General features: G+C 40.4%; 3 protein-coding genes across 8 annotated transcripts in view; 2 read left to right on the top strand and 1 right to left on the bottom strand.

Annotated features, from left to right (window-relative positions):
- capn10 (calpain 10) overlaps positions 1–3,503 on the top strand; it is a 21,531-nt gene extending 18,028 nt beyond the window's left edge. For all 3 annotated transcript variants that reach the window (XM_015042605.1, XM_015042606.1, XM_015042607.1), the window contains 2 exons: positions 1,321–1,366; positions 2,270–3,503. In XM_015042605.1, the coding sequence (XP_014898091.1) occupies positions 1,321–1,366; positions 2,270–2,299 (76 nt within the window). In that variant the 3' untranslated portion in view covers positions 2,300–3,503. The remainder of the gene's footprint in view (positions 1–1,320; positions 1,367–2,269) is intronic.
- Positions 3,504–4,306: 803 nt separating this feature from the next.
- Positions 4,307–10,157, top strand: eif4e2 (eukaryotic translation initiation factor 4E family member 2). 3 transcript variants are annotated; one of them, XM_015042610.1, is made up of 9 exons: positions 4,307–4,481; positions 5,269–5,377; positions 5,796–5,930; positions 6,033–6,137; positions 6,239–6,391; positions 6,471–6,607; positions 7,037–7,091; positions 8,966–9,042; positions 9,141–10,157. In XM_015042610.1, the coding sequence occupies exons 1-8, from the start codon at positions 4,462–4,464 to the stop codon at positions 8,999–9,001; spliced, it is 750 nt and encodes a 249-aa protein (XP_014898096.1). In that variant the 5' UTR covers positions 4,307–4,461; the 3' UTR covers positions 9,002–9,042; positions 9,141–10,157. The 3 variants fall into 3 exon arrangements, with proteins under 3 accessions (XP_014898096.1, XP_014898098.1, XP_014898097.1); XM_015042612.1 differs by lacking the exon at positions 7,037–7,091 and having other exon boundaries at positions 6,471–6,611; XM_015042611.1 differs by lacking the exon at positions 7,037–7,091.
- LOC106953683 (phospholipid scramblase family member 5) lies at positions 10,017–15,685 on the bottom strand. Of its 2 annotated transcripts, XM_015042609.1 has the most exons (8): positions 15,221–15,685; positions 13,952–14,309; positions 13,652–13,729; positions 13,349–13,541; positions 11,723–11,834; positions 11,332–11,431; positions 10,649–10,707; positions 10,017–10,311 (listed from the first exon to the last, which is right to left on the bottom strand). In XM_015042609.1, the coding sequence occupies exons 2-8, from the start codon at positions 14,298–14,300 to the stop codon at positions 10,285–10,287; spliced, it is 918 nt and encodes a 305-aa protein (XP_014898095.1). In that variant the 5' UTR covers positions 14,301–14,309; positions 15,221–15,685; the 3' UTR covers positions 10,017–10,284. The 2 variants fall into 2 exon arrangements, with proteins under 2 accessions (XP_014898095.1, XP_014898094.1); XM_015042608.1 differs by lacking the exon at positions 10,017–10,311 and having other exon boundaries at positions 10,319–10,707.
- Positions 15,686–15,940: the final 255 nt, after the last annotated feature.

The following is a 15,940-nucleotide window of genomic DNA, read 5'->3' on the forward strand; positions in this document are numbered from 1 at the left end:
TGGAAGGGAGAACATTTTATTGTTTCATCAAAAAGTCAAGTTGGTCAACATCTTTTTTTATTCGCATTTTATTGTGTAACTCTTCTTATTATGTTGTTGGTCACCTAGCACAACAAAAGATGAAAAACTCCTCACAATGTGATTGACTGCAGCCAAGTGGTCCGACAGGCTCCACCAGCGCTCCTCAGAATTCTTTTATTTCTCTTTTTTTTTAGATGTGATCGTATAGTTTAACAACACTTACAACTGTTAACAAATTTTCAAAACTAAAACAAAACATTCTTATGCAATGAATCAATCAAAAATAACATCAACAGCAATAAACAGAAAAATAAAAGACAACAGCTACATCAATTAACAGTCAAAACACTCACAAATATTTTTATATGTAACAACAAATTCATTGTCTGAAGCCACCTAGCACAACAAAAGATGAAAAACTCCTCACAATGTGATTGACTGCAGCCAAGTGGTCCGACAGGCTCCACCAGCGCTCCTCAGAATTCTTTATTATTATTATTTTTTTTAGATTTGATCGTATAGTTTAAACAATAAATATAACAGTTAACAAATTTCCAAAAACAAAACAAAACATTCTTATTCAATGAATCAATCAAAAATAACTAACAGCAAAAACAGTAAAATAACAGACAACTGTTATGCCATTTGACAAGTAAAACATTCACAAAACATTTTATATATATATAAATAAATTTATACTTTGAACCCACCTAGTACAATACAGAATAAAAAACTCTTCACAATGTGGCTTTGACGGTAGGCAAGTGGTCCGACAGGCTGAAAAATAAAAGACACGGTTAGCGTCGTGACTGAGTGGTCAGCCACGAACACCAACCGGCGCAGCTCCTGCTTATAGGGTCACATGAGTGGTTGGGTGGTTTCCAGCCCAACCACGAGAAAAACTTTACAATTTATATTTGTAGATGCTAAATATTTTTACAGTACTTCGTTAATTGTTGAACTAGAAAAATATGACCCTAAGTAAAAAAAGAAGTGAAGAGCTGCCTCTCTCTCACCTACCTCCACCCAGCGCTCCTCAGAATTCTGGTTTGGGAAGCCGCGAGAGTGCCTGACGGACCCGTTGCATGCAGTCACTAATCACACCACTAGGTGGCTCCAAACAAACGCATTGATCAAAAATCTCATAAACACATACAACCCTACAATCATTTTGATCAAAACTCTCACAAACAGACACACACAAGCTTTTCTCTCTGTTACAGTTGCGTATAATAACTTGTTGAAGAACCGCCATTTCAGTTTTGATCTAAAACAATGTCTGTCTTGTGTTTCTGCCAGGAAAGTGGTGAAAAGTCAGGAAAAGCTCGGGAGTGCCATTCACGAGGTTGGTTAGTCTGGTTACATGATGCATCATGTCAAAACGACATCGAAAGAGATTAAAAAAAAATCATTAACTTTGATTATTGATAAAATATGCATTTTGCTGTTTCTTAAACAGTCTTGGATAAAAAGGTTAGTCTTTCTTTTTCTGTCATTCCTGGGTTTTGGATTGCAGCTACAGTTATACTGCATTTTGAAGACATACTTATGGAAGCTAAATTTAGCAACTACAACTAAGTAATAAAATATCTGGTCAGTATTTAAGTTTGTCATTTATGATGTAACCTTCAAAGACTGTCGTTGTTAAAGCACAGAAAATATAAAAAAAATATTTATACATCTCGTGAAACTTTACTTAGTTTTACTATCATATTTACTCTGAGTGGACATAGTATTAAGGTTTTGCAGCAGCTCAGTCAGAGTCCCTCACTTGAATCTGATAGTGAATCTGTGGAGGGAGCTAAAGATTAGTGTTATGTTACAGAGGCCTTCCAACTTTAGAGATTTAGCTTCTCATCAAGTCAGTAGAAACATACAAAAAGCTACTCGGCAATGATTAAAAAGGTTTGATTGCTTTAATCCCACAATAGATCTTTCCACTTATTATTGAGACAGTTATAAATAGTTTTTGACAAGTAAATAAAAACAAATATATTTTAAGAATAATTTTAAGTTGAAATCTGCCAGGGGTATGAGTAATTTATTTCTGCCCACTTTTTATGCTATCTAAAGATCAAAAGGATATATTTGATAGAGAAAATCAACAGGGAGATTTGACAGAATGTGTCACATCGACATGACAGAGCATGCATGTTGAACTTACTTTTAGATTTTAACTTTACCACTTGTCGTCAGAAGGTGGCAGTACTGAATAACCTGTCTTGTGTTTTGTGTCTCTGGGTGGCAGGTCTCTCACATCTCTGTGATGAAAACCTAGTTCTCTGGGACTGACGTCAGCCCACCACCCCGTGCCTCTTGGCCCACGATGAAACGCCCGGTTCCACCGTCAGCGCCGACCACAGAAAGCATGACTGTGTTTGTGTTTGTATATATGGACCATGAGCGGCTGGCCAGGCAGGGGGACAAACCACCGGGGTCTCTGTACAGCTCCACAATCATCTGTGATTAGGACATCAGAGGTTGTCGGTGGGCTGGGCTGCTAATGAAGTATGACGGGACCGGCTGGTGTAAACAAACAGCGGCAACTGAAGAATACCGCCACTGCTCTCGCTCATTCACTCACTGGTGCGCCCGCCGGCCCGGAACAAAGAGTCCTCTCATGAGGGTCCACACAGAGGCATGGGAGGCATGGGGGGCAAGGATAGCGGTGATGGTCTACGGTAGCAGAACCAACCAAACCGCACAACACCAACCCAAACCAAGCCATACCAACCTAGAATTTTTCCAGACATTCCTTCCCCGGCAAACATTGTTGCATTGTTTGTGTCAAGAGGCAAACACTGCTTTGACTATCATTTTACATCAAAACGACTAAACCTTTGAGCCAAACCCAGAGAAGTCTACCTAGTTCCCTTCCTCACCCTTCACCTCCTTTTTAGTCCCTTATACTCGGTCCACAGCTCTTGCTGGACCTGATCACAGCCACTGTTTGAAGTTGCCGCAAGAACAGAGGACAAGCAAAGGGGATGAGACGAGAAACACGGCACATCAGAGGATGCCGGTTCAAACAACGAGGCTGCCAGTTCTCGTTTTCTTGTATTGAGGCTGTGCATGTGCGGTGGTGTGTGTCCATCTGCTCGTACCCGTCCATATCTGTGAGCTGAAGTCACCAGACTTCTGATCGCTGCAGCCAGAGGGACTGCACACTTTTACATAAACAGGATCTCATTGACCACTGGTACTTTGTTGTATATTTATACCATTAGTTATTTATCATATTTGGAAATATTTATTATAAATTTAATAAAATGTTAAACTAAACAAAAATTAGTTGTTTTAATGAAATTTTGACATGTTGGTTTCTCTTTGCGTTGTATTTTTTTCCAGTGAGAATTTGTTTCTAAAAGTTTTGAGACAGTTTTTTTTTTTTCCTGTCAGACTTTATTGCTTTAACTTTGACTTCTCTTTCTCGTACCTCTATGCTATATTGAAGGTTAGTAATAAATGTGCCTTGTTTTAAATTTTTTTATGAAGAAATACATCAGGTTTATGTTTTAGTCATTGTTTTAGACCACTGAATTGGGCCACGTTTTCCCTGTGACACAGCGCTCCTTCAGGCTGTAGGAAACCTTGTTCATCAAAATGCTACTGGATCTGGATTGCTACTTGTAAAGAAAGTTTTGGTATAATTTTTAGTAATTTATTTAGATGAGAACACATTTAACATTTTGGCTAGCACAGCTTATTGGGAAATTAAGGTCCCAGAGTCTAGAAGAAGAGTACAAAGGCACTAACTTAAAGTTGCTTGAATTTAGTGCCTTTATATATTTAGTGCCAGTATAAACGTTTCCAAAGTAAGCCGTAATTTTGGGATCGTGGAGATGCTGGTTTAGTTCTTAGAAGGACTTGGTACCATGCCCCCATTTCACACAACTCATACCAAAAAAATGCCCCAAGTACTGCGTGTACATAGTGTAAAATGTGGCAGACATGCATATTATTATGTTGGCATTTGTGCTTGAAAAACGTTTCAATCAGTGTCACAAAATAACTTATTTTTCTGAAAAAAGGAAATTTGGGTTTTCCAAATTTAATAAAATTATTTAAAAAAACTGAGTTATATCAATAGATATAACTCAGTTTTTGTTAATGAAGCAAAATATATCGCACTCATTTTTTTTTTTTTTTGTTAATTTAAGGAATGTTATTAAAGAAAATAAACTATTTAACCATATTCTTCTTTATCGTGGTGCGCGCCATTGACTCATAATCTCGTTTTTTCACGTCAAAAAACGAGATTCTCGGCGTCAAAACTTCTGGTGCTCTGCGCCTGCGCGCCTCACTCTTGACCTCTCCAGCTCGCTGCAACTGCCAACAAGCCGCATGCGCGTCCATGAGCAAGGACCGCGCGTCACAGTTCCTGCGGAACTCGGGAGGCTGTTGTCGGACTCCGAAAGCTAGACTTCTATCTAGAAAATAATGAACAACAAATTTGATGCGTGAGTACAGGTTTTGATTAATTATGTGCGTTACAGCGGCGTGCTGGTCGCTTTTAGACACTAACCGAGGGTTGAAAAGTTACTATGGGCGACGTTGTATTAAATGAGAGGTGTGTCAGCTTTATGGCGTGGTAGTATATTCTTTGAATGTTTTTTTTTAAGTCATCTGAGAGTGAGGTTCTCTAATATGAAAGTATATATTGCCGAATAAAGCAATAATGTAAAGTAGAAGGTTTACTCAAGGTTGGTCAGTAGTTAGCTTAGCTTAGCATGCCGTAAGCCAATTAGGCCCTCGATCCTCGGTGTTGTAGTAGTTGAGAAGTGAAAGACGGCGTGCGAACCCGGGGAGAAAAGTAGAATCAGAGATCCCTAATATACAGACAGATGTACTAGCTCTCCGTTTGACAGAAAGTGAGTTGCATTTAATGCACCACATTCATAGAGGAGGATATGCGCTTCTGTTTTTCAATTAAACATGATCTGTTTTAAGATTACGGGGGAAATAAGTTTATCAGAACCGGCTAGCTAAAGTAACCTGCAGCGGATCTTCACGCCACGAGGTCATCATAATTGACATTTATGTTTTGGGGTTTGTGTTGCATGTTCAGCCGTCCGTCTATTACAGTTGTGAATAAAAACAAGAATGGACTTTGTCCTAACTAAAGCACCACTAATAATTAAAGCCTCAATTATAATCATAGACTTTATTAAAATCTGTTTGCCTTTGGTATCAATTTAGAGTCAACTCCTGGATTTATTTTGGTCCTTATGTTTCCATCTAATCCAGGTTGAAAGACGATGACAGTGGAGATCACGAGCAGGATCAAGGGTCACCGAAAGACAGTGAAAAGGAAAAACTTGAAGAAGACAAGGAGCAAAACATTATAAAGAAAAAAGTAAGGCAGTACAACAACCTCTTGTCACCCCTGCAGAAATGTAGGAAAACCACAGAGTCTGATGGCAATGCCTAGTCTTCTTTGAGGATTGACTTCAGGATTAAGATTTTTTTATTTTTTTTCCTTCTTGAAGAAAACAATGTGCTTTGGGTTCTTTAATCAAACTGGTTTTGGAAATTAATACAAATGAAATATGACCATTTGCATTAAAAACTGTATAAAGTAAAAACTGCTGTTTTAGTTTAATGACATTAAAGCTGAGAGTTCTTGATTTTGATTAAAGTAATAAATGTAGGTAATTTTCATTATTTTACCTGCTGATAAAGGCCATTCCAAGTAAAGTCTTTTTTTTTTTTTTATCCCTTCCTCACAGTGATGTAATAACAGTTATAACTACACTGGTTTCTTGTTGTGGTAGATGGTGGTGCCAGGACCAGGAGAGCATCCCCTTCAGTACAACTACACGTTCTGGTACTCGAGGCGTACTCCAGGGAGACCGGCCAGCACTCAGAGCTACGAACAGAACATCAAGCAGATCGGCAGCTTTGCCTCGGTCGGTTACTTATCAACTCATCTGCATATACGGTCTCCACATGCTGCATTTGTTGCCCCTTTTCATCTTTTTATTTACGTAAAATCCTTTGCTATTCTCAAGGTGGAGCAGTTTTGGCGCTTTTACAGCCACATGATCCGGCCTGGTGATCTCACAGGTCATAGTGACTTCCACCTGTTTAAGGAAGGCATAAAGCCCATGTGGGAGGTGAGGATTTTGAGATCCTAAATGATGATCTCAAACCTTTCTGCTTGGTCCATTTGGAGCATGATTTTCAACCTTGCCTTGGGCTCATTCCTCGTCTTTAGGATGATGCCAATAAAATGGGTGGGAAGTGGATCATTCGCCTAAGGAAAGGCCTGGCGTCTCGATGCTGGGAGAACCTGATCCTGGCCATGCTTGGGGAGCAGTTCATGGTCGGAGAGGAGATCTGTGGCGCTGTCGTGTCAGTACGCTTCCAGGTGAATCCAGCGACACACAAAGCACACACCCGCTGCATCGCTTGATCTCAGCACTCAGACCCGTTTTGTTTTGAATCAGGAGGACATTATATCCATCTGGAACAAAACGGCAAGCGACCAAGCGACGACGGCCCGCATCAGAGACACGCTGCGCCGAGTCCTCAACCTGCCTCCCAACACCATCATGGAGTACAAGACACATACAGACAGCATTAAGTATGTATGTCTCCTCGTTTTATTATTTTTTCCTTCAACCTTTCTGTTTCCTAATCATTTTAATAATTTTTGCATGCTTTTTAGTAGCGAACCATATGAATTTAAAATTCTGCAACTTGTCACCTTTAATTTATGTATTATAACTTGCATAATATACTCTTATAACAACCACAAACTTCAATGTGTTTTTATTGGACTTTTAAATGATCACTCCTCAAATAAAGCACCTTTACTTAATTTTTTTACATAAATTTGCCTGTGTGTAATTTAATCTGAGGCTAGAAAACATTATTGATCTAGCATCATCTTCAAGACCGAGGAGCACAGCAGGGTTAGGTTTGAAAGCAATTTCCCAAGCTTTCAACATCTCACTGTTCAATCAAATCATTTGAAAATAGAGTATGGCACAACTTAACTTTCTAATCATAGACGCAGCCTAGAGGTCCATGGTAACTTGGAGGAGCTGCAGAGATCTCCAGCTCAGGTACGGAAATGTGTGGATTGGTCAGCTGGAAAACCCAACAGGGTGCTCAGATCAAATTAGACCCTTTATTTATTTATTTTTTTGTTCTTTCTTTCTTTCCTTCCTGCAAAATGCTGCTTGGTGGAAGGTTAACACTTGCACATCACCACTGTGAAAAATGGGAGTGGGAGCTGTGCGGGTGTTTTACCTTCAGCGCAAACGGGGCAGCTGGTTAGAGTTGGCGCTAGATACGGAGCAATACTAGAAAGAAAGTTTGTTAGAGGCAAAGTTGTTAGTCTGATGTAAGAAGCTGGTAGTGACGCATCCCAAAACACAGCAACGTTCACTCAGCAGGCAAAACGACCCATGTCCGACTTTTTCATGGATGTCAGAACAACGCAGAAAATCCAGTTTGTGCCACGTCCATATGTGGTGCTAAATCGGATACATAGTTTTCAACAATGTCTGCAGTGTGAACGGTCAAGCAGCATTTTATCAGACTTTTACGTCATTGATCATAGAAGTAAAAATCTATGATCAATGCAAGACGAGCATCATACTCATTCACCAGAAGAAGCTAGACGCTGTAAATTACAATTATAAAATTATGAAGTAGTCAGACTATGGATCCAGATAGACTTCTCTCCAGAAGTTACAGTCAATGCCACACAAACAGCTTTAGCGATTTGGTGGCTTTCTTTTTACTTGGCGCGGGACACTTTGGGTTTGTAAACTGTCCACACAGAAGTCTGACTGCAACCACATCATTCAGTAATCTAAACAATCGCAAAAACAAAACAAATGGATTTGAGCATTAAGACCTAACGTCAGAACGTAACCGATTTGGTGTAATATATTCAGACACTTACTCATGCATACCTTTGCAATACCGCGAAATTAAAATTTGATTCACATTTGTAATTAAAATTTAAAACCTCAGCATTATTTTCATTCTATTTCACAGTTACACACTAGTATGTTTTAGTCTGCCACATAAATCCTGATGAAATGCATTGAGGTTTGTGGATTTTCTGAGATAAGTTATTTTAGCTAAGTTGGAGAAAAAAGGCTTAAGTTTTGCACAATAAATAAATAACGTATCATTTAACAAGATTCACATTTTGTAGTGAGATCAGATTGTAAAACTATCTTCAAAAAAGCCGTGGGACGAAGAAGCAGTTAAACGTCTGCAGCATATGGGAGGAAACTGGCTGTAATGGATGCTCCACACTCTGTCGCCATGTTGCTAATCGGGTTCTGTATCCTGAACCCACTCGTCTTTTCTGCTCTTCTTGCCAGATTTCCAGCTTGCTTATCTGTCTTATGCAGAACATTCATTTTTATTTCATTTCTCCTTACAATAATGACGGAAGCAGATTTTTTTCCCCCTGAAACTGCCTCCTAATCTCACCTGCTTGAGGATGAGAACCATAAAGACTTCTTCTTAATCATGATGCTTTCATTCAGTTTCAGTCAAATTCAGCTTAAACACCTGAAGCAGACTATAGTTTTTCCCTCAGTAGTCTTTATTATGTGTGCTGTATTTTTCTTGTGGATTTCTGCCTCTTGTTTCTAGATTTTGAGTTTCCTTTGACTTACGACCTCTTAGAAAACATCTGGCTTGTAGAAACCTGGATGCTTTATGGGAAATGTTTGCTAGCTTCACCTCGCTTAGATATTTACACCCAGAGAGTAATTAGAGAAAATGTTTGTTTTAAAATCCTCAAGTGATCCCGGCTTTTATGGGAGACGGTTTCCCCAAAGAAAGCAAATCATAAATATGTCGACAAAGAAGTGGAAATCTGGGTTGTTTTTACTGCTGTTTGAGTGACCTTAAAGTAAACCTTTATATTTTACTGTGAATGATGAAGCACTGGATGCTCCTCCCTTCGCAGAGCCTGGGAAGACTTCCATGGTCTGGTGAATGCTAGTGGCGGACGTTAGCCCCTCACACGGAGATACTCTGGGAAGAGTAAGAGCTGCTTCTGGTTTAGCTAATGAGAACTAAACGGGATTCCCTTCCCGGTGCGTTTTAACATCCTCCTGCCGTTGTCCGTCTGGTTCGTGCAGGTTTGTGTGTTTACGTGGCGTGTTGAGGGGTGGACGAGTCCAGGGCTGGATACCTCTGCGTGGATCGGCACTGTGCAACATGAGGACAGAGGAAATATCCACAGGAACAGAGGGCCTGAAGACCATTCCCTATTTTTGTCCAGTTTTGATGCTTGAAAGGAAAGACACGCCAGCGATCGGCAAAGCGAAGAGAAATAATCAGTCAACCGGAGAAGAACGAAGCCTTCATTATTCTTGTTTACGAGTTTTAACATGTTAACTTGCCAGCAGAGGGAGGCTGTGTGACTGGTGTCTGCTCATCCGTCTGTTTGCTGCCAAAGTGTGCTGGACAAAATACAACGAAACTTGTTTGATGTAGAAATGAATGTCATGTATTGTTGAGCAGAAGCTGTTGACACGAGTCTGCTGAGGAGTTTTAGTGGGACTCAAACAGGCCAACAGGTGGACAAAGTTTTATTACAGCGATGTATTTTAAATGCCATTCCTGTCATTCTGAACACAATCGCATCATTTTCATGTACGATATACTCGTGTATACTTTATGAATCTGTCATTTCACTCTCTCCGACATGGACCTTTTACTCTGAACAGAGACGGGCCGTCCCGCGGTGAGCAGAACGTCGCATCGGAGCTTTCTTTAAGGTTCACTACTAGCTGCCTCAATCACAGTGCCTGGCCTCGAGCCTCGAGCTGTCCCATCAGTTGAAGGTATACGACGTCTTCAACTGGTTCATAGAAAGGACTTTACTTAAACGTCCACAGTGAAAGCCTCCCGAGTCCAGTATTTATCACCTTTTACAGTTTATCAGCAAATTACATGAAACTTTACCCAGGATCAGGGTTTGTTATAGATTTCATCCTGGGCAATTATTCTTCTTTTTTTTTTTTCTTTTTAAGGTCTGAAGTTTGTAAGTCTAATTCTGCCCAATATGTTGTGGCAAATGATGGAAGAGTAACATTGTTGGAGATGTGCACCTGATGGATTCTAGCAATAAAAGTTAAATATGCATCTGCTGCTAAGGGTGGCTCAGTTTTGTTTTTCTGCGTTGTAGACGAAGAATCCAATGTTTTCGTTTCTTCCTGCCTTTGTTCATCTTCTTTGCCATCGGAGGAGCTTGGCTTTCTTTTTCCTAGTTTTTGGTTTTCAACTCATCTCAAAGAACATGTGGTTCTGAAAAGACAGCAACAGTTTAGAGAACGTACTTGCTATTATTCCTGCTGTTGCAAAATATATTACAGAAATGTCAACATTTGTTTTAATACATAGTTGAACAAAAATCTAGAGTAAACTGGTAAATTGATCATCGGTTTTAAAAAGAAGTTTTCAAAACCCTCAGTAACCAAGACATGCCCTGGATTTGATCAAATCTACCATCTTGAGTTTCACGATCTTAGCTGGCACATGATCACAAGTATTGCATACTTATAGAAAAATATGACAGGATGATCTCTGAAGCTATGAAGAGAAGTTATGGAGTCCAAGCAGCTACACTAAGTTTCATACTTGCCAGTAAGAAAGTAGCTGCCAGAAGCAGGAGTTTAGTATGTGGCTCCAAGCTCTGCGGCACTGCAGAAAAAGAACAAACCCACCAAAGTTAGGAAACTGATTTTGATTCAGAAAAAAATAAATATCTACCTCAAAGAATCTCATTCACCAAACGGGTGAGAAATGTCTGGGAAGAGACTGATAACTCACAGCTTCTGTCTTTGGAGCTATAATGGCCTTTTTTGTAGTTTTTTTTTTTTTTTTTCTATTTAGACATGCAACCACCACTAACTTTATTTTGCTGGGATTTTATGTGATACACCAACAAAGGGTGGTGCAGAACGAGAGCTTCTTAACGATTATCTATGTGAATGAAACCAGCATCAGAGAGGTAACAAACACGAAGCAGATTTCCTAATTACTTGAGACAAAGTTCCATTTATGTGGGAAAACCGACACTGCAGATTGCCTTGAACGCACCATCCCCATTTTGAAAATCAGGTCTCATTTTGCTCCCACTTCAACGTTATGCACCACCTCATATATGGTTCACTTCAATAAAACTTTAAATGCTTTGGCAAAGCACTGCATTGTGCCAGCACAATATACCGTCCTACACTGGAACAGATCATGAGAAAAAGAAAAGATCTCTCACTGTTTCACAGTTGTCATTTTTGTAACAAATGGTGAAGGGTTAGAACTCACCCTCCAAGCCAAAATATTCATGATCCGTGTTACGTTCATTGCTGAAGCCGGGCCACTTCTTCCATATTGTACCCATTTGCTCTCCAATGTTGGAAACAATCTGTGAATCATTTTAAAATCATTATTAAAATAGCGCTGTGTTGGTGGTGAGGGGATTTGGAGTGACTTGCAAAAGTACTCATGCCTGTGGAGCCTCCTTGTGCCACCAATTTAATAATTTTATGCAATAGACAACAGAGCTAATGGGGAGATGAATGGAGCTAAATACAGGGCAATTCTAAAAGAAAACCTGCTGGACGCTGCCAGGGATTTTCAAATGATGCGACAAAAATGTGAAAAAGTCCAACAGGCATGAATGCTTTTGCAAGACATCGTAAATAAATAAGATCACCTGAAACTGTTGGTTGGCGAAGCAGCGGAAGGGGCAGCAGGGGCCCTGAATTTGGATCCTGGAGGCTCCTTGCGGGTCGCAGACCTCCAGGAGAGGGGTGAACATGCTCCACCTGACCACACAACCAGGCAAACACGCAGCAATAAGCAACCTGGCAGAAACACGGCACAGTGCTTCACACGGTGGCACGGCCTGCCCTGATGCTTGGGTAACCACATTTTCAGCTGTCGTGACTCTGCAGCACAAAAACCATTGTCTGCTCAGTGTCGGAAGGGCTCAAACTGGGGCACGATTTATTCTCGCACGACTGAGAGAATATTTATATCAAGTCAGTCTCTGGTCACTGGAACCTCTGAGGGGTCAGTCCCAATTAGACTCAACGTTGAAGAGTGCGGATTCACGTAAAGACACTCCAGAAAGCCTCGGGGTTAGATTGAGGCCATAGGAAGAAAGGAAGTATTTTTGGGGTGACTCTTCCCATCACTGAGCATCTCTGTCGGTGTATTTCCATGCAGGCAGCTGCTTGGTGAACTCTTCCAGGTTTAGACTGCAGCTGCAACTGCGTGGAACATTAAAGACTCGCATTGCTATTTACAGAAAGGCCTGAGAATCTAAAGTGGCTCAGTCTGGACAGAGGATGGAGTGACATGGAAAAATGTCCATGTGATTAGCTGTTCAGTCGCTCAATCTGATACAATATGGTATTATTTATACTTAACAAATCCAATTTAAAAAAAAAAGGTCCTGATTAACAACATTTAGATTAACAAATGGCCCTTTTAATATTTTATTTGGTCTCAGATCTCAGCTGCTGTCCAATCAGACTGAACTTGGTCCAAGTTGTCTATGTACCATGAATTATTTTTGGATAGCTACCAGTTTGGTATCTATTTGCATTTTCATTTAAACTTTAAACTTCAGAATATGTTCCAGGTGGTGCTGTCCAGTACATTGTATTGTGCTCTGTAGATTTGGTACTCTTGCCTGTTTGCAGCTTATTCTTTCTCATTTGTTGCATGTACAAAAAGTGGCTCAACAATGACACAAAGATTTACCTAGATATTATTATTATTATAACACATCAGTTTTAAAGTTGGTATTATTGATGACACAGAAAATTTTAAAATCAGACTGCTACTGAATATGTTGTTTGGTTTATTTTCCAAAATAATTTAGACTTAGACCTACTCTCCCCTACCTGTAGATCTTGTTATTATGTACTTCAGCCTCATAATTTCAAAAGATACTTACTGTAATCATATTACTCATACAACCAACACCTAAAAATCTAAAAATATATTTTTTGTGTTTTTGTGTGTGCTCCGGTGGCCAAGCAACGACATTTCTTTTCCAATTTTGCTTATGTTTCTTTGTACAATGACGATAAAAATAAGTCTGAGTCTAATACAAATACAAATACAAGAACAGCAGCAACCACAATGCAAAACATGCATGAAAGTGTTGAAAAACCTAAAATAGGCCTGCATATCACCAACATTTCAACAGTTCTGTCAAATTAAAGCGACAGAGAAAACTTAACGGCGAAAAGTTGTAACATAAAATATACAACAAAGTTCAGGTTCCTGTAAAGGCAAATGCTATAGATCAGTGTTTATCCCGACTGACCTCTGACATACGGTGCCAATGAGATGCTTCGTAGATGAATAAGCCCTCATCTCCATCAGGCAGCAGCCCAAGCAGCAGGCGTCCACCCTGAGGGGCCTTTCAAAGTAAAAGACCTGCTGCCCCTGATAGTCGAACCCCTGCAGGGAGCAGGCCCGAGCCGGGCCACAGAAATGGAGGCACATACAAGAGCTCTCTGACAGGAAAGGGGCAGAACCAGGAATAAGGGGAATACATTAAAATGCACGACCTTTGACTCTACAGTCAATATTTTTCGTTGTGATCGTAGTTGAAACAAGCGAGTACCCTCCACAGCCACAAACATCTGTGACTTGCTGCTTCCGGTGGTGATGCTGTAAATCTTTCTGGAAACACACTGTGGACCTGCAGCGAAAGAGCAAGAGTCACACTTCAACACAACAAAACAAGCAGATACACAAAAGCATAGCAAGGGTTTTATGTGAAACTATAAATCCACTCCATGATTGACTTTGATGTTTTGATGATAATGTGTACTTCTGTATGAAACAAGTTGTATTTTTAAAAAAAAACAGGGACCTGATAAAGTGTTAAAATTGTTATTTTTAACACTTTATCCACACTCACCCCGTAGGTCGGGTCTCGCAGTGACATGTATCCGCCTGACTGTATCTAACGCCGACAAAAACTGCAGTCCTGCTTCATCGTCAAGGTCCTGCTCCACCTCCTCGGGTGTCTTCGGCGCTGGTGGCTGCATGCACACGTCCTGTATCCCACCCCCATGAGGCCTGAGATTGGAACTGTGTTTTTCAGATTCCAAGTCAGGAGCCACTTGGTGGGACTTGGCATCTTCCTCTTGAGTCTGGCACTCGCAGGACGGCCTGCATCGGTTCTTGAAAGCCCTGAAGACGCCCTGGATGTGCTTCTCTCGCTCAAGTGGACCAAAAGGAGGAGGCTGACTGGTCACTGCTGACATGATGTGCACCTGAACATTTGGTACACAGCCAGTGTTTAATGTCTGCTTATCTCACATATGTAGGAAATGTGTCCAAAAGTATTTCCATTGTGTAGAAGAGCAACAGTTTTTGAAAATGTTTTTATGTGAAACTCAGTCAGATAAGACGGAGATTTTGGTTTGGACTTTGACTGGGTCATTTTAATGAAATAATTAACTTTAATTTAAACTATTCTATTGCAAATGTGGTTGTATATTTAAAATAGCTGGAAAGTAAACCCAATAACCACAGTCTCAAGACTTTTGCAGCCTCTAATAGTTTTTTTCTTTCAGGGTTATTACGTCCATTTATCTTCTCATCACCAGCTTCCTTGGCCCTTCAGAAGAGTAGCCTTCCCACAGCATCATGCTGCCGCCACCATGTTTGTTTGGAGATGATGTGTTCAGGGTGATGTGCAGTGTTAGTTTTCCACTCCACATACGTTCAAATCTGTTGTTTGCAACAGAAAACGTGAGTTTGAATGCAAAGTTCTCCAAACATTGGACTTTTTAAATTCCTATCCTCTTGTAAAAATGCAAAGACAACAAATGGTTTCTTATAGAAGGCCTTGCCTTATTCAGTATGTCTACAAGTTGCATAAGATTTAGACACTCTCTTTTCTGACTCAGTGTTTCTCACTAGTCTGCTCCCTGGTAGCAATATAAACATCAGTCTTGCCACAGAAGCCAGGCTGTGGCTCTTTTCGTATTCACATCACACACTAGCACTGTTGTCTTACTCTTCGGCCCGTGGGAATACCAAACTAAACTCCTGCTTAACGGTACACTCAACATGTAACGTGACCCCCAACAAGGTCACAAGGCTAAACATTGTAGTTCTCTTCTAGTTCTATATTTCTGGTCAAGAGCAACAATAAGAAAAGCATCTCATTCGTTCTTACCGATAGCGGTCACCCTTCATGCATCTGGTCAGCTAACTATGAGCTGGAAGCAACCAGGCAAACTTTAAATTTCAGGAGGAGTTCACCGTCAACCTCATCACCATCTGTGCGTGTGTGTCTATTCATGTAGCCAATGCCTTGCTTTGTGTGTGTGTGTGTGTGTGTGTGGATCTCCGGACGTCTCACGCCAACTAAGTCTCCCTGCCGGCTTTCGTTTCCATCTCAACCAGCCGGATTCACCTTTTGTTGCTCCAGAAAAGCGCCACTCAGCCATGAAATTGAAGTCCGGCTCCCAGAGGTGGGTGGACGGTGCGGTGAGATTGTGTTTCAGGGGGAGGGCGGAGATGTTTCTGCTCTCTTGACCTCGAAGATGATGTTGGACGTTGGATCATAGTTGTGCTGAACATTATAAAAGAAAACTATCAAATGCGCAAAGTAGCAGCAATCTGAAAGCCATGCAGTTGTTTTGGAATGAAGCAGATATTTGCTGCATTTAAAATAGATGTTTGAACCTCAAGATGCTCTTTCCTATAATCCTGACACTGTCAATGTGAAGAAGTAGTGTTTTAGACATACTGTGCTACGAAAAAAAAAAAGTTTGTCCCTTACAGATGTCTTTTAAATTAGCTTTTTTTTTTTGTCATAGATTTTTGAATCTAAGAAACATACCACAGGTAAATAAGAAATGCATCAATCACAACAAGTTTATGTCTTGAAGTG

The sequence above is a fragment of the Poecilia latipinna genome, unplaced genomic scaffold (assembly GCF_001443285.1).
Source record: "Poecilia latipinna isolate Pla-1442-1.1 unplaced genomic scaffold, P_latipinna-1.0 Scaffold597, whole genome shotgun sequence".
Taxonomy (NCBI): domain Eukaryota; kingdom Metazoa; phylum Chordata; class Actinopteri; order Cyprinodontiformes; family Poeciliidae; genus Poecilia; species Poecilia latipinna.

Coding starts and splice junctions, on each gene's coding strand:
- eif4e2 (XM_015042610.1), top strand. CDS start 4,462: ATGAACAACAAATTTGATGC. Junction 6,392..6,470: donor TCGTGTCAGTACGCTTCCAG/GTGAATCCAGCG, acceptor GTTTTGAATCAG/GAGGACATTATATCCATCTG. Junction 6,608..7,036: donor ACACATACAGACAGCATTAA/GTATGTATGTCT, acceptor TTCTAATCATAG/ACGCAGCCTAGAGGTCCATG.
- LOC106953683 (XM_015042608.1), bottom strand. CDS start 14,300: ATGTCAGCAGTGACCAGTCAGCCTCCTCCTTTTGGTCCACTTGAGCGA. Junction 13,730..13,951: donor TGCGAGACCCGACCTACGGG/GTGAGTGTGGAT, acceptor CTTTCGCTGCAG/GTCCACAGTGTGTTTCCAGA. Junction 13,542..13,651: donor GATGTTTGTGGCTGTGGAGG/GTACTCGCTTGT, acceptor CTTTCCTGTCAG/AGAGCTCTTGTATGTGCCTC.